Source organism: Triturus cristatus, chromosome 3_2 (assembly GCF_964204655.1).
Source record: "Triturus cristatus chromosome 3_2, aTriCri1.1, whole genome shotgun sequence".
Classification (NCBI taxonomy): Eukaryota; Metazoa; Chordata; class Amphibia; order Caudata; family Salamandridae; genus Triturus; species Triturus cristatus.
Window position 1 is genome coordinate 854,351,724 of NC_140584.1, and position 24,282 is coordinate 854,376,005.

General features: G+C 45.4%; 1 protein-coding gene across 1 annotated transcript in view; it reads right to left on the reverse strand.

Annotated features, from left to right (window-relative positions):
* The window catches only part of LOC146858311 (TLC domain-containing protein 1-like), a 58,112-nt gene that overhangs the window by 13,730 nt on the left and 20,100 nt on the right, over positions 1 to 24,282 (reverse strand). Inside the window, exon 3 of the mRNA XM_085649138.1 lies at positions 12,117 to 12,199. Within this exon, the coding sequence (XP_085505264.1) occupies positions 12,117 to 12,199 (83 nt within the window). The remainder of the gene's footprint in view (positions 1 to 12,116; positions 12,200 to 24,282) is intronic.

Consider the following 24,282-nt stretch of genomic DNA (forward strand, 5'->3'; position numbering starts at 1 on the left):
ACTTGGGGAGGCTAAGTTGCGCGCTGATGATCTAAAGCTGTGGCATGAAGGTCCCAAATTGAGGCAAGTCCCATGCTGTTCACATCTGAGAATTAGAGGGGATTCCACTGTCACGAAGAAAGTCTGGAGATGAGGTCTCCAAAGGAGTTAGGGGCGGTGCCATACATGTGAAACTCTTGTGCTAAATACAGTCTCATACGTGGGCTCTCCGGTAAGGGGTAGGTAGCCTCGCCAAACGACGCGCACGAATGAAAACTGCAGGCTGAGCTGAAACACGGCTTCATAATCCGTATTGATTCCAAGAAGCCCTCTGCATGGCGAGGCAGCGCAAGCGCTGCTTTCGCCAGGCTGAGACCTAAAAATCAATCAGTGTTTTCTCTGCTGAAGACATGAGTATAGGGTCGAATAGGGACCATTTCTAAGTCAGTTGTGACAGGAAAGCCCAGAACCGGAAAGAGTCTTCAATGAGTGGTTGGAATAGACTCTGGCTGGGGAGGTGTGTTGTTGTATGTTACACTCCCTGGGACATACACCCTAGCCGAGGAGGAAGAAGCCCCCACAGCCTTCATGGAGGGAGAGGGGCTGAGGCCAAACAGGGCAGTTCGGAGCTATCTGACCTGTGCTCATCCTCCCCGTGTTCTGCATTTCAGCAGGAGGAAGCGTGAGAGTAAGAGTGAAATAAAGAGAGTGGGTGAAAGAGATAGAGAAAGAAAGAGATTGGGTGAAAGAGAGAAAGAAAGAGAGAGACAGCAAAAGAGAGAGAGAGGAAGAGAGAGACATCAAAAGAGAGAGAGGAAGATAGAGACCGCAAAAGAGAGCAAAAGAGGGAGAGCAAGAGAGAGAGAAACACAGAGAGACAGAGAGAGAAAAACAGAGAAAGAGAGAAAGAGAGAGATAAACACATATAGAGAGAGAGAAACAGAGGAAGAGAGAGAGAGAATGAGAGAGAGAGAGAGAGAGAGAGAGAGAGAGAGGGAGAAAGAGAGAGAGAGAGAGAAAGGGAGAAAGAGAGCAAGAAATGTAGACGGGAGAGAGAGAAAGAAATAGAGACGGGAGACAGAGAAAGAAATAGAGGCAGAGGAGAGAGAAAGAAAAAGAGACAGAGAGAGGGGGAAGAGAGGGAGAAAGAGGAAGAGAGAGAGGGACACAGACGGGGGACGGAGAGAGAGAGTGAGAAAGAGAGCAAGAGAGAGAGAAAGTGAGAGGGAGAGAAAAAGAGAAAGAGGGAGAGATAAAGAAGGAGATATAGAATGAAAGACAGAGGGAGCGAGAGAGAGTGAGAGAGAGAGGGGGAAGAGAGAGGGAGAAAGAGAAAAAATGGAGACGGTGAGAGAGAGAAAGAAATAGAGACAGAGCGGAGAGAGAAAGAGAAAGATAAAGAGAGGGGGAAGAGAGGGAGAAAGAGGAAGAGAGAGTGAGAGCAAGAGCAAGAGAGAGAAAGTGAGAGGGAGAGGAGAAGAGAAAGAGGGAGAGATAAAGAAGGAGATATAGAATGAAAAAGAGAGAGGGAGCGAGAGAGAGAGAAAGAGAGGGAGAGAGAGAACGAGAGGGAGAGAGAGACCGAGAGAGAGAGAAAAGGCAGAAAGAGGGCAGTTGCAGAGAGAGAGAGGGAAGGGAGAGAGAAAGTAAGAGAGATGCCAGCCGGGCTCCTAGCCTGGACGGATTCTGAGTTCTAGAAATGACACAATTAAGTTTGATACTCAACTTTGCATCAACCCATCCATCAACAAAGAGTTGTTTGTGGAGTGCCCCAAATAGTAAACAGATTCAGGGGGCCTGACCCCACTGTAGCTCACTGTGTGCCGCTGGTAACTCCGCCCCAAGGGGATGCGGTGTTTTGCCAGTGTGGTGTTACCACGTTATGCCTAGTTTCAGGTATTACAATTGGAGATATCGCGATAACAGCAGATGTTTCTCCCGTTCCAGGGGGCACAATTTCGGAATGTGCAGCCCTGGCCCCCTGCCCACGTGGTTCAGAGCAGGTCTGAATAGCTAATAGACTCCAGACTTTTACTCCGTGCCCCTGAGCAGAGTTCAGCCTCCTGTCCCTCGCTCGCTATTTCAGTCAGACCGCGGGCTGCTACTTCTTATTTGTTGAAGTCTTGTCTTTAGGTTTTTAAGGATCCAGGTAAAAAAATCTGTGGGGCCCTCTTCTTACGTTTGTCTAGTGGCACGAGCACCTGACTCAAAGTATGAAAAAATCATCCTAGATTTTATACAGCATCTGCTGCCCTCTAGTGGTATTTGAGCTCCCTCATCATTAATAGTACACAAATTACGCCCCACCTTTATAAATCTATAATTAGATTTTGAAGCAAGTGACTATGGAAAAGCGCGGGGGCGGATGGATAATGCTGCCCTGACTCTTCCCTGTGATGGCCCTGCCCCGCTACAATCTTCATTCAGCACTCGCAAATCAGAGACTGGGTTCATAGACAATAACTCACTGTGCAGTGTGCAGAGCTATGCTTTGCTCCTACTTTTCCCTCAATGCACCAGAGCAAAGTTTGGCTTTCTCCCTGCGTGTTGTGACTCCGAGCAGAGCGCCTACTGCTCACTCCCTGTTAAAGAGCCAGCCCTGGCTCCGACCCGTCATTCACCCAGGAGCAGAGCTCAGTCTCTGTCTCCCTACTCGCCCCAGAGCGCATGGCTACCAAGAGACAGCAGAGTGTGTAAACCTCCTTCTCAATCACTGCTCCAAAGCAGAGCTGGATTCCTACTCCTCACCCATGTGCACACCAAGAAGGGGCCTGTCCCCTCTGAGGAGCCGCTCAAAGGCCGAGACTGCCCCGCCGAGCAGCCGGCCAGGCAGGCAGCTGCTTTCACCGGAGGAGAGACGCTGCACTCCTCACCGACGCTCGAGGAGGCCAGAGAGTGGGGTTAGGGTTTCACTCAGACTCAGGCGCAGAACAGAGCTCAGCTCCTCCCTCTTGCTAGTGACGGGCTTTATCAGAGCTGCAAAAGAGGTGCGAGGCAGGGCAGGGGCGGAGGCACAAACAGCCAGCACTCCCCTGGTGCTCCCAGGACCCAGGTATGTGTATATTCGTGCAAGAGTGTTATATTGAGCGCTTAACCTGTGCTCATGAAGACTAGAATGGAATGGTCTAGACCTGGCCATTGTCACGGTGCCACTACAGCTCAAAGAAGCTCCGGTTTCACCATTAGGCGGCCTCACCCTTCCTTAACCCCCCCCCCCATCGGTGCCACTGTGAATGCATGAGACGAAACCCTACCCTTCCAAACAACGCACCCTCAAGTTCACAAATGTGTATATATACATTTCCTGGGAGAAAAAATGCTAACGCCGGGACACTTCTTTCTAAAGTAGCTGCTGCGCTCTACAAGCGGTCTCATTCACGAATGGGGAAAGAAGTGCAGTAGCTAATAATTAAAGGAGTGTGTGAACTGCCGCCAGCAAAAGATCCAATCCCGCAGGGCGTGGATAAAAGGAGACAGGGTGGCAACAATCAGCGAGTGACACGCCTTTGGTGGAATCATTGCACTGCCTTTGGCATAATTTGTGACGCAAAACGACGCGCACGAATCAAAACCTAAGGCTGAGCTGGGACGAGGCTTCTGGAATCGTATCAATTCCAAGAAGTCTCTGCATGGCAGAGCAGCTCATGCGCTGCTTTCACCAGGCCGAGACCTAAAAAGGATAAATATATTTGTGGCGTCTCAAAATGCTGAGCCGCTTCTGCAATAGACACTTGCACATGCAGTGCAATGCACTGCTGTTTAAACCTGTCCACAAACAGGAGTCGGAGAGAGAGGCTACGGTATTTGTGGTTGTTAAGGGTGAGCACATATTTTCTGGATGAATCCTGTGCCCAACCCTGAGCCCAGTCTTCAAAGTTGCCCATACAGAATCAGCCCACCCCACACGAAGGGCGGTGCCTAGCACCTCATGCCAGCCTCTGGTGTTGCGGTTTACCCTGGCCCTTACTCAACAGGAAGCGACTTCCTGCCAAGCCCTACAAGCAAAGTGCTTTGTGCACTGAAAGATCGGTCGCCATGGGGTTTCACTGTGTAATAATTTTTGTTCTGCAATGGTCTTTGTATAATTGTTGATGATGTGGAACTCCTGTAGTGGTGATACAAAGCACCCGAAGTATACAAGTGTTGCCATATCTCAGGCAGATAATCTAGGGGTGACAATGCAACAAACAGTAAGCAAAACCGTCAAACGTGTAACATGTGGTTTAGGAGTTTGGCATCTTCAGGCCCTAATTTGTTAATAAAAGCCCGAGGCCCACAAGACTTTACAGAGAAGGCATCTTCATACCCAGAAATATCCTCTCATTGATTCGCCCATTAAGTGACTTTTACTTTATCCACAATCAGAGAAGGACTCATTTGTTGGAGAGCAGGCATGGGTTTCCCTTCACCCTCCAAAATGTCCACCGACCACAAACGCCCAGAGGTGAGTCTCTCTTTTAACCCCCATTTATAAGATAGTCCACTTCACCCACTCTAAAATGACCTCCCTTTTCACCTAAAAAATGCCACCATTGACCCCAAATGAAGCTTTTTCCTCCCAGTAATTGAAATCCTTTCATCCCAAGAGTGTCCCCGTCAGACGCTCCCTTTTAGATATGGCCTTCCCGTCACCTCCAAAGACTAAGGTCCATCCCACCCTAGAAATGTTCTTCTGTTACCTCTTATATGATCTCCTCAAGGGATAACCTACAAAGAGAAACTGCCCAAATGGGACCCCTTCACCCACACAAATGCATCTATTTTCTGCATGTGGTTCTACCTCCTCCCTAATTAATTAAATTCTTAACAACTTCCCTGGTGCCCCCCATTTGAGGCGGCTCACATCATACATTGTCTCTCCTTTGAGCCCTGCCTTCAGAGACAGCCTCTCAGCGCATATGCCCCTTCTATATCCTACCTTGGGATGGTCTTCGCTTTGCTCACAAAGCTGGTCTCTGCTTTAGCCCCACAGATGGCTTCGTTTTCACTCCAATAGTCACCCATTCTTCACCTCACATCACTCCCACAATAGACCTCCTATTAAGCCCACCTGAAAATGGGGATCACTTCCTTCCCCAAATATGACCTTCCCTACACTACCAGAAAGAGATGGCCTCCACCACAAATACCAAGTGAGCCTTGTCTTTACTCACTGTGAGTGTGCACCCTCCTACCCAAGACTTATCATCCTCTTCACCCACCAATGATGGCCCCCTCCACATCGACCAAATTAACATTACTTTCACACTCGAATATTAACTCCCCCTCCCCAGAAATTACCTTTCCTTCACTCAAAGCTGATGTCCTCATCACCATCAATCCTTATATAGACTCAACCTTACCTAAAAAGGTGGCCTCTTCTTCCCCCACTCCTCCAAAAAGGCATTCCCTTTACCTTTAGAGACTCTGCCTCTCTACCCCAGAAGTTGACTCAACAACGTCACCTGAGAACATAAGTTGCTTCCCCTCCTCTAGAAGGATATCCTTACATTCTCTCTTGAAATTATCTTTCCTGCACCACTAAATGGAAGCTCCATCTACACCCACCAGAAATGACTTTCCCTTCAGTTGATCCCACCTTTGCGATGACCCCTCCAACCCCGGAATAACTTTCAAAAAGAGACCACCTTTGCTTTCCTGCAGAAAATCAAATCTACTGCTGCTCTTGAGAGATATTATTCTCTCACCTGCAGCCAACCACTCAAAGGATGCTTCAAAACTCCCAAATGTCTCATCGTGCTCTGCAGCTGTCCAAGAATCTGTGAAAAAAGCTTCCTTGGTGGTGAGTTGGTCTCCTGGTTCAGCCTTTATAATGCCTACCTCAAACTGCCCCATAGGAAACAGACAAACTGAAAAACAGCCCATGAACTAGTACATCAGAAGATGCCACTATAAAGGACATCAAGCTGTGGCATTGCCCACATCACATTAGTTCTTTAAGTTTCTTCCTGTATATGGTATCAAGAACTATGTGTGGTTCTTACATCCAGATCACATAGCCCTTGGGACATCAGAACATATCAGATGGAGTTGGTGGTATATGGTCTCACCAACTCATCCAGTCCCATTTGCGTCACTGCCATTAGTCCTCAGAAGGGTAGAGTCCACCAGTTTTTACCCTTCCCTCCAGAAATAAAGGAAGAATCACAGGTGAGTGAGAACACAGGAGCCTTCTGCAGGGGTGCTCACAAAATGCGATGGTCGAATGTGTCAGAAACTTTGGCTCAACCAGGCCTGATTCCCAGGACAGATCGCCACAGGCCTCTGTTAATCATTTAACTTCGAACAATTTTTTTCCATTCCCCGGTCTATTTGCCTTCACCTACGAAGCACTGACAAGGTCTGCCACAAGTGGATACCTAGGTGATAGGCTTGTCAACAGGGCAGACTGGCATAGGGTTGGATTGGGATTAAAAATCGGCCTGCACACGCTCAAAAAAAGTGGCCTACATTTTAATATTGCCTTTCCGCAAAACACTGCTTCAATAAAGTTTTATAAAAAGAAGGGGGGGGGGGAAGTGTCTCTGACAGAGGTATGTTTTCTTAACTTTACTCAAAAAAACAAAATGCACGGATTAGTTCACATGGTGAAACACACCTGAAAACAAGTATGCTCAGGACCCCTCCCCCACTCAATATGCACAAATTAATGGGCCGGCCCAGCAAGAGAAAGATAATGACACCTCTTCCCGTTGATAAAAGAGAGGTAATGGACACCCATCTGCCTCCAGAAAGGCCACTCAGGCACCCACTGGGCTAGTGGCAGCATCCGAACAACACAGACACCGCCCAAATCGGCCCCTCGGGCTGCCCAAAAAAGCAGCCCACAGCTGGAACTCGGATACTGGCCCCTCGGCCATTGCCCGAGTGCTCGTCTTACCTAGCTGACCCTGGACTGGCCATAATGGGCATCGGGCATTTTCCTGGGAGACTGGAAGGGTAGGGGCGGGTTTTGCAGAGGCGGGAGACGGTTTTGTGCTGGGGACCGGTTTAGCACCAGTGCTGCAATAGTGCTTAATTTGTAAAATATGAAGTGCAGGTGCTCATATGTTTGTCGGAGGCCACACCCACTTTCCACCGCTCCACCACTTTCTCCATTGGCTCGTCCACTTCCTCTATTGGCTCTACCCACATCCTCAACTGGCACTGCTGAATGCCAGATGTAATATCTGATCTGAATTTAAGCAAGGGAGCCTTTCTCAAGTAAGGTTTTAATAGGAGCTTCCCCGCCCCGTGAAAAGTTTGAAAAAGATTAAATCATAAGTGCATTTAAAACACAATTTAGGAATAAATTCCCTGAAATGACTAGTGCACTGAAAATGGTCACGTGAAATATTCCAGTGCTCTATGTGCAGATTTGGGGAAAGGACAATACTGGGGTATGGCCAAAGGTGCTTTGTGTTGTCGTATACATACCTATCCCTAATGCACCATAGGCGCCTCATAGTTAAATATTACCTCTGGTATGCAAGGACCAGAATTTGACTTGTGTGCCCCTATGCTATGGGTGCCCTCTCCTATGCCAAGAATTACTTCGATATGTCAAACCAGCATGTTGCCATGGGTTTCCCCACCTACCAAAAATTATATATAAAATATGCCAGGATAAGTATCCATATGCCAAGGGTGCGCTTGCCCATTAGCCAAGAATTATCTCCAGTATGCCAGGGCCAGGAATACAATCCCAAGCATAAAACTCACACCCTGCTCTCCTCACATCAACACACACACACATTGTGTGCACACACACTCACATATGCTCAAATTCTCATCCACTCTCACATGCTCTCTCACACTCAGATTTTCTCAAACTCTGACTCTCATGCACATTGCCACCGGCACTTCTCTTTTTTCAATCTGCGTGTGTTTTAAAAATACTTGCCCTGCTGCTACCCCTGGCATACCAGTTAGTGAAGCTTGGTAAAAACTTTCCTCTATACACTAATCCAAACAAATGGCTTTTTTGCTGGTTTTCATGCATGATGAGAGTTGAATATTACACTTCCATCAAATAGGTGAACTAGATTTTTATTTGTTTGTATATGGGGATCAAGAAGTAAGAATGTAAATGGCCTAGAACACTTACTACATTACAAATACAGCTTTCAAGTAATCTTACGTCAAGTGTAAGTCCTTCAGACAGTGTTGGATTTCTAGCCAGCAAAATATTTCATTTTGGGATTAGCAGTCGCTTTGTTGAAGGTTTTAAAAAATCTACAACTCCCACTGCGTATCTCTTAGGTGCCTGAAAAGCCATGACTGGGCTGAATGTGTTGGACAAGACAATGAATGTGTCAAACAGTTTTAAAAAACTCAAGTTTCAGTTTGTGATTTTTTTTTAAGCAATCAAAGATGTATCAATTGAGCAGTGAAATGTCAGTGCCTGCATTTCATGCGCAGATGTTCGAATTCCAGAGATAATGGGTAGACATTCACAGTTCTCCAAAACAATAGAGCATGTTCAAAACTTTACTACCCATTACAATAAAAACACCCTTGGTGTGTGAACCCTGTGTCATAATACAACTGCAATCTCAACTTTTTCTGTAGTCACGTTGTATAGCTGCAGCGACTATCTGTTCTGAACTGCTATCAAAGTCTCACTGTCCTCACTTCTATAGCCTTGAAGAACCTGGGGTTTGGTGTACTTTTATAAGCCCAGTAGCTGAAATATTGCTGGTACCCGAGGACTTGTGCCCCACAGAATTGGTTGCCCATGACTGATACAACACTGACTCCAGTCATGAGGCAATAACACTACACTAATGCAGTCCGAAACAACTGACTCCTGCGAGGGCCGGTCACGCAACTTAACTCCCATCACATAGTACTTGACATTGGGCAACACTAGGGGCCATATGTAGGTAATTTCTATTTACCGATTCCTAAATACCGAATTTTACCAATTTGGTATTTAAGAATCGGTAAATAGAATGTAGGTAAACAATCGGTAAATTTTACCGATTCGGTAATATTCGTTATTGCTAATTCAGTATTTACCGAATCTGTAATAAGGAATACCTTCTCATTCGTTCCTATGGGCCTGGAGGCCCATAGGTATGAATGGGAAGCCATTCACTATTACCGATTCGGTAAATACCGAATCGGTAATAGGGGGAGCATATTCAAGGGTGGCAGGGTGTCACATTGACACCCTGTTGCACCCCTGACTCGTGCATGTGTGCACATGTGGTGCACATACATGCCCTATGTCTGCCACATGGCACTTTTAAAAAAGCACAAAATTGCTTTTGAAAAGGTATTCGGTATTTACCATCAACTTGTAGTTGGTGGTAAATAACGAATCCTTAAACCAAAAATGCACTCACTTGAGTGCTCCCTACATAGGATTTAAGGATTCACAGCCTCATGCATCAAGCCAAAATCCAGTCGGTAAAATACCGATTCGCTAATAGCTCCCGGTATTGAGTTAAAAATACCCAATCCCAATGCATCAACCCAAAAGCAAAAATTGCTATTTAAGGAATCCTTAAATAGCGATTCCTTAAATAGCGATAGCATTTAAGGAATCCCAAATTGAGATTCCTTAATTTAAGGAATCTCAATTTGGGATTCCTTAAATGCAATGCATGAAAGTTAAAAAATTAGCGAATTCGCTAATAGGGGGAGCAAATTACCATGAAGATGAATTGCATGGTAATTTGCTAAAAGTTTGAAAAATGCACTTTTGTGCATTTTTCAAAGTGTCATGTTGCGCACACACATGCCCTTAGAGCATGTGTGTGTGCAACATATGTGCACATATCAATTTCAGGGGTGCAATAGGGTGTCATTTTGACTCCCTTGCACCCTTGAAATTGCATGAGCAATTTGCGAGAACCTACTGGTACTCGCTATTTGCTCATGCAATCTCCAATTCATTCCTATGGGCCTGGAGGCCCATAGGAATGATTGGGATGGCATTCCTTAATTGCTACTCGCAATTTGCTAGTAGCAATTAAGGAAAGTTAAGGAATCGCTATTTGAATAGCGATTCCTACATGCATAGCCTTTTGCTATTCCTTATTAGCGATTCCTTATTTTTCGCTAATAAGGAATCGCAAATGGCATTGTTGATGCATGTGCCCCTCAGTAATTTACTGATCCGGTATTTTACCGATTTCTTAAAATACCGAATCGGTAAATTACCGAATCCTTCAATCCAGCCTCCTACATCTCAAAGGGCTAAATACCGGTCGGTAACGGAAAATTTACCGATTTTCGGCCGTTACCGACCGGTATTAGCCCACCTACATATGGCCCCAGATGGGTATTTCTTTCTCTTTACTTTTCTTTGCATCAAAGGTAACGGCTCTGTTTTTAATTCTTTGTGTGTAAGGATTTAGCGTTGGTGACACGCAGAAGCAAAATGAAAGTTAAGCTCATTTTGGGTTCGATGCTCCAAGAGTGCCTCAAGCTGAGTCAGAGGAAAGTACCAGCTTTCAGCGACTTGCTCAGCTCTTGTAAAGTGTATTCTGATCAAACGGGGAAATACGAGATAGAATCCTTGGATCGGCCTCAAACTTATCAAACCGAGAATCACGTACGGTAACGAGATTGGGCTGAAGGTGCTGCCTCTAAGCCTCTCTATCTCAGCCCCAAGTAAAACACACTCCTGCAGGAAACTGAAAAGTGATGGAACAATTCGCCTCTCTGAAATATTAGTGGATTTGCCTCGCGCTGGATTTAATTCTTCTGCCCCGTCCTTAATTTTGTTTATTCGGTGCTGCCTCTATCTTAGCAATAATACTGTCTCTCCCCTTCTCTCCGCCCCATCCCCCTCCTCCCCCGCTAACCACCCGGAACAACAACTTTACTGCAGTATCCGTTGGGGTGGGCAAGAGCTCAGCTTGGTGATGTTGCTGAAGTAACAGCAGGCATTGGCAACTCCGAAGCCCCGCACCAAGGACAAACCCGCCCGAGCCGAAAAACCTGACCGGACTTGCTGCTTCAGACAGAGGGAGAGCTCCCGGCCCATCGCCATCCTCCTACGCCTCGAAGTCGGACTTGGGGGAGTTTGTACATTACATTCATTCATACCAAGTTTTTTACACTGCAACCATCACAGTGACAGCGCTCCAGAAAAAGCAGCATTTGTTTCATACTTACTGGGTTACTTTTAAGGTTACTGCCTTTAGAGGCCTGCTGCTGCACACTGCTCCTCGACACGCTGCTTCAAATAAGAGTGGCGTCATGCAGAACTGCGGGTGCATGCGCCATGACTCGTGAATGTGTGTGCCTCATGAATGAGGATATGGCGGGCTGAATTGCCGGGCAGAGCTGGCTGGTGCGTGGAATTTGAAAAAAGGTTACGCACGCTGCCGCAGTGCAGACCCAGTCAGGACTAATTTCAGCCCAATCAGTGGCACGCCCACCGGCAGCACTGACTGAAGGGCAGGCATGGGTTTATTATTGGCTAAGCACTATTTACGGGGGAGAGTGGAGACAGAATATACAGTCCATTATATTTTTGTGACATACATTGTGCAGTCGTCGATGTAAGTTGGCACTTAGGTCTAGACAAATAAGTGCCACTGGCACAAATTAAGCACTATTCGGCCCCCAGTAACAAAAGCAGCAGTACTTCACACTGGGGGAAGGTCTAAAAAATGTGCCAGGGCTGCTTTGGGTTCCTAGTCCGGCCCTGCTTGTCAATCATTTGAGCTATCGTCAGGGAGACACTAGTTTCCAGCTATTCGTGGTTCTGAAGCTCTTAAGGGTCAGGGAGAGAGCTGGTAGGCAGCTGTGTTCTGTTTCCATGTATACCACACTTGCCGAAGACAGTGCTTAACTAGGGAAGCTTAAAACAGGTGCCTTCCGGGCAATAAGCAAACGGAATTTCCACAGACCGTTGTCTCAGAAAGGTTGGCGAGAGAGGAGGAGGAGGCGGTCTGCTGAATCAAATGTCGGACATGTTCTGACACTCAGCTCTCTAACCCTGCCCTGCCAGCTTTTTTTTGGCACCAAGCTGCTAGGAATCCTCCAGGCCCCAGACTGCCTCTATGCTAAAGAGGCCCCGGTATTATGCACTGTGTTTTATAATCTAATCAGCTCTACCCACTCTTGATGACTGTGATCTACTAAATGGATAAAGGTTCACACACCGCCACTGTGCTTAAAATATTGATCATGCTTACCAGCACGTGGTGAAGTAGGAACTCCCATGATGCTCTTGACTGCCCATTCAGAACGATGTCTGCTGTGTCCACAATGAAATAACCTGCAAGAAGAACGGAGTCGTGTTATGGGTGCTTGAACCTGCGCATGCCCTTCTAAGCCTTAACGACTAATTAAGCCTGAACTTCCGTCATGCTAGTGAGTGTACGTTTGAGGGGAAGTCAGGGTGTGTCAGACTCCTTATGCAGTTATCACTCTCTAAGCCGCACACCCAAACATTAATAGATCGGTTCCGGTGAGGGCCACCACACAGCAGAGAGCAGCTGGTCTTGCAAGACGTGTTCCACAAGCCATGCTTGCTTTTCGAACAAGGGTTGTGGATTGTTCTTTGGATTGCACATAACTCAGACATACATAGAGGTGCAGGATAATAAGAAAACATAGGCAAAACCAATATAACTCGCCTATGGGAGAGCTTTTGGCTTTGGCAAAGTGTTTTGGCCATATTTTGTTTACCATTGTGGCTGTTGATCAGTGTGGCTAAAAGTTAATGGAGGAGAGTGGGGTGGGGTAGAATGGCGTAGAGTGGAATGGTGGTAGAGTGGAGTAGAATGGGATGGATGGATTGGAGTGGGGTAGATTGGAGTGAGGTAGATTGGAGTGGGGTAGTTGGGTAGATTAGCGTGGTAGATTGGAGCGGGGTAGATTGAATTGGGGTAGATTGAAGTGGAGTAGAGTATATTGGGTTTAGTGTGGTAGACTGGAGTAGAGTACATTGGGGTAGTTTAAAGTGGAGTGATTGGGGTAGATTAGAGTGGGGTAGGGTTGACCGAGGTAGAGTGGAGTGGGATATATTGGGGTAGAGTTGAATGGGATAAATTTGGGTAGTCTGAGGATGAGTGGAGCGAAGTGGAGTGGGGTAGGTTGGGTGGACTATAGTTGGGTAGAAAGGAAAGGAGTGGAGGTAGATTGGGGTAGTTTGGAGTAGGGTAGATTGGAGTAGGGTAGTTTGGGGTGGATTTGGGTGAACTGGGTTTGATTGGACTGGAGTGAGGTAGACTTGAGTGGAGTGGGATAGATTGGGTAGAGTGGAATAGAGTGGTAGATTAGGGCAGAGTCGACAGGGTGGATTGGAGTGGGGTAGATTGGATTGGAGTAGGTAGAGTGGAGTGGGGTAGACTGGAGTGGAGTTGGATAGATTGGGGTGGAGTCGAGATTGGAGTAGAGTGAGACAGATTGGGGAAGAGTGGAGGGGGTAGATATTGGAATGTAGTGTAGTGGGTCGATTAGTGTGAAGTGGGGTAGATTGAAATGGATTGGGGCTGACTGGAGTGGAACAGAAGAGGAATGATTGCAGTGAGGTAGATTGGAGTGGAGTAGAGTGTGTGTAGTAGATTGTAGTGGGGTGGGGTAGATTGGGGTCGACTGGAGTGGAGTAGATGGGGTAGATTGGGGTGGGGTAGATTGGTGTTAGGTAGATTGGGGTGGGGTGAGTAGACTGGAGTTGGGGTGGATTGGGTTAGATTGAAGTGGAGTGTTATAGATTTGAGGAGTGTGGTAGATTGGAGTGGGGTTGATTGGATGGATCCAAGTGTGGTAGAGTGGAGTGGGGTAGATTGGCGTGGGGTAGATTGTGATGGAGTGGATACATTGGAGTGAGGTGGGGTAGATTAGAGTGGATAGGAAGTGGATAGATTGCAGTGCAGTTTGAAGTTGAGTGGGGTAAAGTGTACTGGGGTAGGTTGGAGTGGAGAAGAGTGGAGTGGTGTAGACTGGAGTGGGCTGGGTTGGATTGGGGTAGGTTTGAGTGAAATGGGGTAGACTGTGTAGATTGGAGCAGAGTGGGGTTGATTTGAGTGGAGTGCAGTAGATTGGGGTAGAGCGGGGTAGACTGGGTTGTGGTTGACTAAGCTAAATTGAGTGGAGTGGGGTAGATTGTAGTGGAGTGTGGAGTACATTGGATCGTAATGGAGTGAGATGGGGCAGACTGAAATGGAGTAGGGTAGATTGACATGGAATTGAATGGAGTGGGGTGGCATAAATTAGGGTGGGTTAGAGTGGAGTGGAGTGGGGTAGACTGCGTGGAGTGGGTTAGACTGGAGTGGAGTAGATTGGGGTAAATCGGAGTGGAGTGGGGTAGATTGGAGTGAGGAAGAGTGGCGTGAGGTAAGTGGTGTGGACAGGAGGGGCGTAAAGTGGAGTGGCATGTCGTAGAGAGGAGTGACACAGAATGAAGTGGCGTGGCATAGAGTGAAGTGGGGTAGTGTGAAGTATGCATGGTGTGGTAGCCCACTACCATTACAGAAAACACGTTTTCAATTCAAACGACCATTACATTTGCACCGAAATATGGTTTTACTGTCCTCACCTAGTGTATTGCTATGTTTTGATCATATTCACATATTTGTTTCCACACATCAAAATTACATAAAAAAAGTGCTTCATTTGTACTAATTCCGATACATTCTGAAACACTGGCACACTTTCCTACAACAACAAAAAAAACATCCTACACCCTGTCCACTTACATGGGTACTCAGCAGGATCGCCACATAAATTCTCTTACTATGAAGTCAGAGAAACAAATGTAAACACCTAGCTCCCTTAGAAGACATCTTAGCATTTGACCTCTGTCTATGACTGCACAGTAAATGTGACAAGATAAGAAGAACAAGATTTAAAGGCCTGTTTACAGGAAGTGAGTTTGTGGAAGAATACATTAAACAAGGTTTAGGCAATGGGAAGGATGAACTCCGGCTGGACGGCTTAAAACAATTTAGAGCCAGCAAATAGAAAACCAGAAAATGTGAGTTACAAACCACAATGCCAATGGTCAGCAATGGATGGAATACATTCCTAGGTCACCTTTCTGAATGTACCCAAGTTTCTTTAGCAAACTAGACAGCTGTGCTGTCTGGTAGACTTTGATCTAAAAAATGATCAAAGGTAGATGGCTCTACAAAGATCCCATGGAGTAAACACATAAAGCATATATTAAACAATTTAAAGTCTAAATAATCAAATATTAACACCAGTAACATTACACTAATTGATTTAGAGTAGTGATGTAGAAAGTACAATACACGCTGGTAAGAAGCCATTCATTTAAATGGCAGTTGTGAGTAGGAACATTTTTAAGAAATTGGTAAGAAAGGTCTTTGAGGCACATTATATTACAAGAAATCTGTTACTGATCTTTTTCTTTTTAATTATTAAAAGGTTGGGAAGCAGGGACAAAGTTGGTGCCACATTGACTATCAGTCGCAAGGCTGTCCTGTACAAGAGCAGTGCTCAGTTTAATAACTAAGAAATATAAAAGTGCAGAGGTCTAAAACGTTTCTTAAGAGCCTGCTGCTGAATTCTGGGGTCTACCACCTACACTTTTTTTCTCTTTATATCAACTCTGCAGGTTCTAACTAATATCAGCTTTCTCCCCTTGTCACCATTTTCCATCCTTCTCTTTCTCTACCACCTGCCTCCCTTGTTTGCCTTTCTCATTCTTGCTCTGGGTCAAAGTCTGATGATGAAAAATATGTCCTGGTACTCAAAAATGAGTATCGGCACCCATCACTTGCCAGCATCTCATGGATGAGAGGTTATGGTGTGAAAGTGCATCACGGGTGAGCATAAAGCAAGTGTGTGGATTGTGTTACCAAATATTCTTGTCAACATTTAGGGCCTCATGTAGGTAGCATACCAGTTACCACTTCTAAAATACCGAACGATACCGAATCGGTATTTTAGAAGTGGTAACTCGTATGTAGGTAATGAGTCGGTATTTTTTACCGATTCGTTACAATTCGGTAATTACCGAATCGGTATTTACCGATTCGGTAATGAGGCATACCTTCCCATTGATGGGAAGGTATGCCTCATTACCGATTCGGTAAATACCGATTCGGTAATGTGGTGAACACATGCAAGGGTGGCAGGGTGTCACATTGACACCCTGTTGCACCCCTGATTCGGCCATGTGTACACATGTGGCACACATACATGCCCTAAGGGCATGTATGTATGCCACATTGCACACTGCTACGCGCGTAGAAATGCAGAAACACATACATTGATTATTTACCACCAACTATAAGTTGGTGGTAAATACCGACTCCTAAACACACACACACACTCCCCCTACATATCATTTCTGAAATCGGAATTTACCGATTCGGTAAAATTACCGAATCGGTAAAATTACCACATCGGTAACGTTACCGATTCGGTAATTTTACCGATTCGGTAGTTTTACCGATTCGGTAAATTCCGATTTCAGAAATTGACCCCCTACATACCAATAGCCAAAATACCGGTCGGTAACGGTATAATTACCGAAAATCGGCCGTTACCGACCGGTATTTGGCTACCTACATGAGGCCCTTAGTGAATAAGGTTAACAGAGTTGCATAACTTCGGAATATGGACAGAAGTGGAACAAACAGAGGCCGGGACAGATGTTAACAAAAGAAAAGGAGTGGGAAAGGACAACATTTAGCTGGAAAAAGGGGAGCGGGTAGTATAAAATCAGGCAGGATGTAGTGAGGGTTTGTTGTCAAGTGATGCAGAGTTGACAAGTTACAGTGACTCATACTGTAGCACAGGCCGCATGGTGGAGATGACACTGATAGTTTGGTATGTCGTACTATCTGTTGGTCTACTTGGAGGTGATATGGGTAGGTCACACCATCTGTTGATCGACATGAAGCTGACACTGGTAGACCTTAACATCTGTTGTTCTAGGTGGAGGTGACACTGATAAGTCTATTGGCGCAGAAAGGTTGCCAATGGCCCGATGCAAGTAAGAAAAATGGGCTCCCCTGTCAACTTGTTCGGTAATAAAATAGAGCCATAATTGGATTTTAGTGGGTCTCTAATGCAGCTGGTCCCCGGTGCCACTGCACCTGCTACACTATCAATAACTGCGCTCCTGGGTTGCTTATACAGTCTGTAGGTCTGCGTTGAACAGAGGACACTATGGGCCATATTTATTATGCGTTTTACAGGTCGCAAACGGCCGGATCTGCAGAATCGGGTCATTTGTGACTGGTAAAATGTCTTTTGGTATGTATGAATTCCAATTTGCGATTCAGTAACATGTTACCGAATCTCAATTTGGAATTGTGAATACATACCGATTTGGTATTAGGAAGGGGCGTGTTTAGGCCACCCCTTCCTAATACCGATTCGTAGCGGTATGTAGAAATGTTTTGCGATCGAAATACGGTTGCAAAACATTCGCATTAAACCACCTACTTCAAGTAGTTTGGTATGTCGTACTATCTGTTGGTCTACTTGGAGGTGACATGGGTAGCTCATACCATCTGTCGATCTACATGAAGTTGACACTGGTAGGTGTTAACATCTGTTGTTCTAGGTGGAGATGACACTGGTAGATCAATTGGCGCAGAAAGGTTGCCAGTGGCCCGGTGCAAGCAAGAAAAATGGGCTCCCCTGTCCACTGGTTCGGTTATAAAATAGAGCCATAATTGGATTTTAGTGGGTCTCTAATGCACCTGGTCCCTGGTGCCACTGCAACTGCTGCACTATTGATAGCTGCACTCCTGGGTTGCTTATACAGTCTGTAGTCCTGTGTTGAACAGAGGACACTATGGGCCATATGTATCATGCATTTTACAGGTCGCTAACGGCCCGATTCACAGACTGGTAAAATGCCTTTTGGTATGTATGAATTCCAATTTGCGATTCGGTAACATGCTACCGAATCGCAATTTGGAATTGTGACTACATATCGATTCGGTATTAGGAAGGGCCGTGTTTAGGCCGCCCCTTTTCTAATACCGAATTAAAGCAGTATGTAGGAATGTTTTGCAACCAAAATATGGTCGCAAAACATTAGCATTTCACCACTTACTTCAAGTAGGCTGTAACCCATTTGCAAATGTAACGGGGTCCCCAAGTGAACGTTATCCATTTGTGAATGTTCGTAAAAATGTTTTTAAAGAGCAGATGGCGGTGATTCACGTGACCACTGCCTGCTCTTGAAAAATGAAAATAAAACTTTTCATTTTTCTTTCTTAAACACAACCCATTTTTGTTTAAGGAAAACAGGCTGCATTTAAAAAAATGATTGCTTTATTTAAAAGCAATCACAGACATGGTGGTCTGCTGACCCCAGCAGGCCACACTCCCTGTGATTTTAGCGATTCCTAATGGGACGCAAATTGTGACCTGCCTCATTAATATTAATGAGATAGGTTGATTTGAGACCAACACTGAATCGGTAAATGAAACTCATGGAGTTTCATACATTAGGAATAGCGATTACCTAATTGCGATTCGCAGGAAGTCGCAATTAGGTAATCACTATTTCTACTATTGATACAAGTGGCACTATATGTGGAGGTGATATTATTAAGTGGTTTAATCTTAATCTTCTGTTTCGTGTTAAGGATTATGGGTTCGATATATTTTGCCCTAATCTGTGTCATGGGAGAGAGGGATCGGGGAAAAGGCATTGATTCATAAGGGTTTATGTTCTGTATTAGTTAGGTATAGTACTGGAAATGCTCACTAGGAGGGCCTTTTAAGGTTGTGTTTGTGCTTTGTGTATGTGTGTGTTTCAATGGGAGGGGGAATCAGTGTGTGTGGTTGCTGTATAAGGAAGGGAGAATGTGTGAGTCGTTTAGGATTTTTAAAGGGATAAGTAGGTTGGGAGATAGTGACAAAAGGGTTATATGGTCAGCATGGCTTTTAAGTGGGGTGGTTCCCTCCTGGTCTCGGATCGGACAGTAATTAAAAGCTGATGTTGAAACAAATCCTTATTGCCCCCCCCCCCCCTTACCTTTGAAGGCAAACACATTGATTGTTGTTTGTTATAATATTTGCATTTTTATCACCCGGGAAATTATCATGGTGCCAGAGAAGGTGCAGACTGGGACAGATTTTCAGTTTCTTTCTGAATTTGAGGACTGGGCTGGCTGCTCTGATGGGGAAGGGGAGCTCTGTCTAACCATTTGCGCAATGTAGGTGTTAGATCTGGCTTCCTTGGTGTTGGTTTCCCGTAGCTTTTTGCCTTCAGACCTCCGGGTTTGGCTGACTTTGTTTTTGCTGGCGTTAGTGCTCTGCACACTCTACCACTGCTACCCTGCGCTAAAGTGCTTCTGCTTTTTCCCCAAAACATGGTTACATTAACTGATACCCAATTGGCATATTTAGTTTACTTGAAAGTCCCTAATAAAGTGGCACTACATATGCCCAGGGCCTGTAATTGAAATGCTACTAGTGAGCCTTCAGCACTGGTTATGCCTCCCACGTCAGTAATACCTTAAAAATGTCTAAGGCGTGCCATTGCAGAACATGTGTGTGTAGTTTTAAGCTGCCATTTCAATCTGGCAAAGTAAACCTTTTGCTAGGTCAAATCCTTCCTTTTTGATACATATAAATCACCCATAGCGTAGGCCCTGACAGCCCAGAGGGCAGCGTGCAATTCATTTAAAATGTAGGACATCTACCTTTAAATTTTACCTATCTTGATAGTGAGAAACAAGTTGTGGTCGACGCTTAGTGAGGTGGGCATTCCCCCTTTAGTCCTCAAATTGCTGATCTGACTGCATGAGGGCAATTTCACCCAGGTCAGTTGGGGAGCGCAAGGACAACTAACAGAACGCATCCCTATCAATAGAGGAGTTCGACAGGGCTGTATTCTAGCCCCCAACCTATTCTCTCTTTATATGAATGGGGTGGTCAACTTTCTCCAAGAAGACCCAGCAGATTCACCAACTCTATGGGGAAATAAGGTACCAACTCTGTTGTTCGCCGACGACACCCTGCTAAAATATAAGACACTAGCCGGGTTACAGCGCCTACTTAACAGGTTCCAACTTTTTTGTGACAATCGGGGTTGGTCATTAATAGTTCAAAAACCAAATATATGACCTTTAACTGCCACAAGTCATACAGGAGTAGTCCTTTGCTGGGTGGGATATCCCTGGAAAGGGCAGACACCTTCAATAATTTAGGCGTCAGACTCTGACAAAATGCCATGGAGGCCCCATCTAGCAAAGATGCTGTTGGGGCACAAACGAGTAGCTGGAGCGCTGGGGAAAGAACATCGCTTTTCACACTCCAGGCCGGTAGCCCCTGTTCTCCAAGTCTGTGATGCTAAAGCAGTCAGCTCTGCTCTTTACAGAGCGGAGGTTTGGGGATTTGACATGACCGATAATCTCTGCAGATCCAGGGCACAAATTTCTTAGAGATCTGGTGATGCTACCCAAAAACTACGGGCCCGATTCACAGAACTAACTTAAGACAAAATCCTAAACTTACTACCATTTTGGTATTCACAGAAGGCACTTACTCATTTTGGTTTTCACAGAAGGCACTTACTCATTTCGGTATTCACAGAAGTTAGGAGTCCTAACTTTAGGACTCCTAAATGGCTTCTGTGAATACCGAAAGTCTTAAAGTTAGGATTTTTCTCAGTTTAGGAGTAGTAAAGTTAGGAGTCCTAACTTTAGGACTCCTAAATGCCTTCTGTGAATACCGAAAGTCTTAAAGTTAGGATTTTTCTCAGTTTAGGAGTAGTAAAGTTAGGACTCCTAACTTTAGGACTCCTAAATGCCTTCTGTGAATACCGAAAGTCTTAAAGTTAGGATTTTTCTCAGTTTAGGAGTAGTAAAGTTAGGACTCCTAACTTTAGAACTCCTAAATACCTTCTGTGAATACCGAAAGTCTTAAATTTAGGATTTTTCTCAGTTTAGGAGTAGTAAAGTTAGGAGTCCTAACTTTACTACTCCTAAACTGAGAAAAATCCTAACTTTAAGACTTTCGGTATTCACAGAAGGCATTTAGGAGTCCTAAAGTTAGGACTCCTAACTTCTGTGAATACCGAAATGAGTAAGTTCCTTCTGTGAATACCAAAATGAGTAAGTGCCTTCTATGAATACCAAAATGGTAGTAAGTTTAGGATTTTGTCTTAAGTTAGTTCTGTGAATCGGGCCCGTCCCTCTTACACCTCTATTGTTGGATATGGGTAGGCGGTCAATCGGAGATGGAGCCATGTTACGCCCACTGCTTTTTTTGGGTCCGTATCAGGTGGACCCCAGAGCTTCGCCCTTATGCAGAAGCTCTTACTGAGATCATCCGGTTAGATACTGGTCGCAAAATTGGCTGGATTTCTAATGTTAGAAAAATGTTGACAGCTATAGGGCTCCAAGCTCACTGGGAAAAGCAGGAACCTCCATGGAAAATTGAGCTCAAACAAATGTATTTGGAATGGGTGGACCAACGGGAAAGCTGTAAACCTAATGTGGCAGACTAACAATACAATTTTATCTACACAAAAAACTAGATATCTAGTGCCCTTTTTAGATATAACCCAGGTCCCTAGAGACAGGATGTTGTACATACATTTTAGGTTCGGAACTCTTCCTGTCTGCGAGATGACCGTGGAATGGCATGCATGCAATGAGACACTAAAAGACTGCCCATGCTACAGAGCTCTGTTAGAAAGTGTTGCCCATGTTATGTATGTCTGCCCGACATATAATACCTCACGGGCCAAGTGGCTAAAATTGATTTGTCAGCAACTGGGTACACTGGATTACCAGACTGCCCTCCGCATCCTTAGGTCTGATTCTAGACCTCTTTTTGCTTGTTGCGTGGCAAAGTTTCTCGGCCAGGCATGGCCTATCAGATGGAAAGCTCTGTCAAGAGTGGCATAGCACTAACTTGAACGAGTCTGCGACGAAATTGCGGCACGACCCTAAGGGAATTTGGACAAGTTATAAAATTAGACCATATGCACAAGCCCTTTATCTGTTAATTTCTGCTGTTATTTTAGTAAACTCAAAACTCTTCAGCAGATTAACAATTAATTACAACATCATAAATACTGTTTCTAAAATGATATTTTACCTAGATTTTATTCTACTTTTATTGTATATAAAGTATATTTTCATGTGGAGTATTAACTTTTAACTAATTGAATGTGACAATCGTACTATGCGTGGAGGGCTCGATAGTCTATTCTGTTGTATTCTGTCGATATGAGTTTCATGTTGTTGTACGTCATACTTATCTTGCTTGTATTATTCTTTTAAAAATAGTTTTCATTAGCTTTTATGGCATTATCTGTCGAATAAAGCTTATACAACAACAACGAAAAACTTAAAATTTGTTTTTCACTACTGCAAGGCCTACCTCCCCCATAATATAACACTGGAATTACCTTATTACATTTTGTAAGTGTAATTTCCAAATAGAAATAGGTAACCAGTTCGTGTTTGTCGTCTCTGGAATCACAATTTAAAATCCTAACTTATGGTGAAGTTGGATTCTAAATTGCTATTCTGAAAATGCTGCTTTCAGAAAGTTGCCATTTTCTTGGCCAAGCCATTTGGTGCCTGCAGCCTTTCTCTGGTTCACATGACTGGGTGTAGCTGACATTTGGGCTTTGTGCATTTCTCCTAGACAGCCACACACAATGGGGAGCTGAGGTGTGACTGGATGGGCCATCGCTGGCAGGATGGGTAGGAGGAGCTGGGCCCAGCCCCACTTACACTTGGACAGGCTGTGTGCTGTCTCCACACAAAGGGCTGCATAGCCCCTGAAGTTAGTCTGAAACCAGGGCCAGGAAATCAGGGCACCTGTGTACTTTAAAGGCATGCCTCTAGAAGCTTCTCCCCACTTCAAAGGCACAACTGTAAATAAATGCTGGACCTCAGGCACCAACTCTTTAGTACACTTCTGGGCCTGCGGAAACCCTGCCAGGAAGAAGGACTGCTGTGCAGCTGAAAGGACTGCTGCTCTTAATGAACTGCTGCCCTTTTGCCTAGGTGAGAAGGACTAGGCCAGCATCTCTTGAACCCGGAACACAGAGTGACTCGAAAGGCTAGTTGGCTGGCCTTCTGATCTGAAGCCTCAGGGACACAGGAGGCTTCTAACAAACTTGCATCGGCACTTGGACTCTGCCTTCTGTGAGTCTGCCCTTCCAAGTTGTACCACTCCAGTCCTGGAGCCTTGGAAGTGGGCCTAAGGTGTTCTGCCAGCCTCTGTGGATCCAGCAGGACCGACGCATCTTCTCTGCTGTGCAGCGCAACCCCGAGCTGAACCGACGCATTTATGCTGTTGTGTGGATTAAATCCATTGCCAAGACCCCCATTGTTCTGCAACTTGAAACCTTCAGAACCACCACTTCATGAAGCATCCTTGGCATAGGCCCTTACATCCCTCGTTGATGGCAGCCTTAACAACTATGTTCGACTCTGCACCGCAGCCTCGCAGCTCTAGGGTACCGCTGCATCGCCCCGACTGCACGCCGCATCCTCGATGCTGGACTTTGCATCGCAAGTCCCGCTGACGGGATCCTTGATGACAAAGCAAGTCCTCGCACCTCAGCCACGCCACATCTTGGAACCGACGCTTCAGTTGCTTGGCATGTCTTTGGTGCGGCTCCTGGCAATGCGCGGCAACCCAGGATTTAAGGTATTTTGTTCAGCGGACCTAACTAGGCCCCTGGCTTTGTCTTGGTCTGGCGCAACCAGGTAACCACAGTTAGCGCTTTGTGCTTTTTGATGCTCTTTTCATTAAACATCTTTAAAAGTGAATATCTCCAGTTCTACTGATTGGATTTTTGTTGTTTTGGCCTTGTTGTATGTAATACATTTTACTCTATTTTTGTAGCTTGGTGTGGGATCTTTTTTGTATGGTGTTTTCCACTTTATTACTGTTTGAACTGTTGCACAAATACTTAACACATTGCCACTAGGTTAAGCCCGAATGCTCTGTCTCAAGCTACCAGAGGTTTGAACAGAGGTCAATATAGGTTTGGTTTGCGTCTCACCCTGACAAGGACTGCGGTTGCTGCTTGACCTGGGCTCACACCCCAGTTAACCAACTACCCAATTTCTCTCAATAGGAGAAAGCACATCCATCCGATTTGGCACTCCAGATGCAGAGACATGGGTGAGAAGTAGGCAAGTCTAGAGTAGGTGTTTGGTAGGGATTTGGAATTAGGGCAGTTGTAAAGTGGGCTGGGCCCAGGTTGTGTAGAGCCTGGAAAGAGAGGGTAAGAAGTTTGAAGAGGGAACGTTTCTGGATCAGGTGCCATTGGAGGTCTCTCAGTAGTGTGGTCATTTGAGATCGGGCTAGTAGGCTGATATGAGTTTGGCGGCATCACTTGGTGTCTGCTGTAGAGCTGAGCCATGATGCCTACATAAAGGGAGTTGC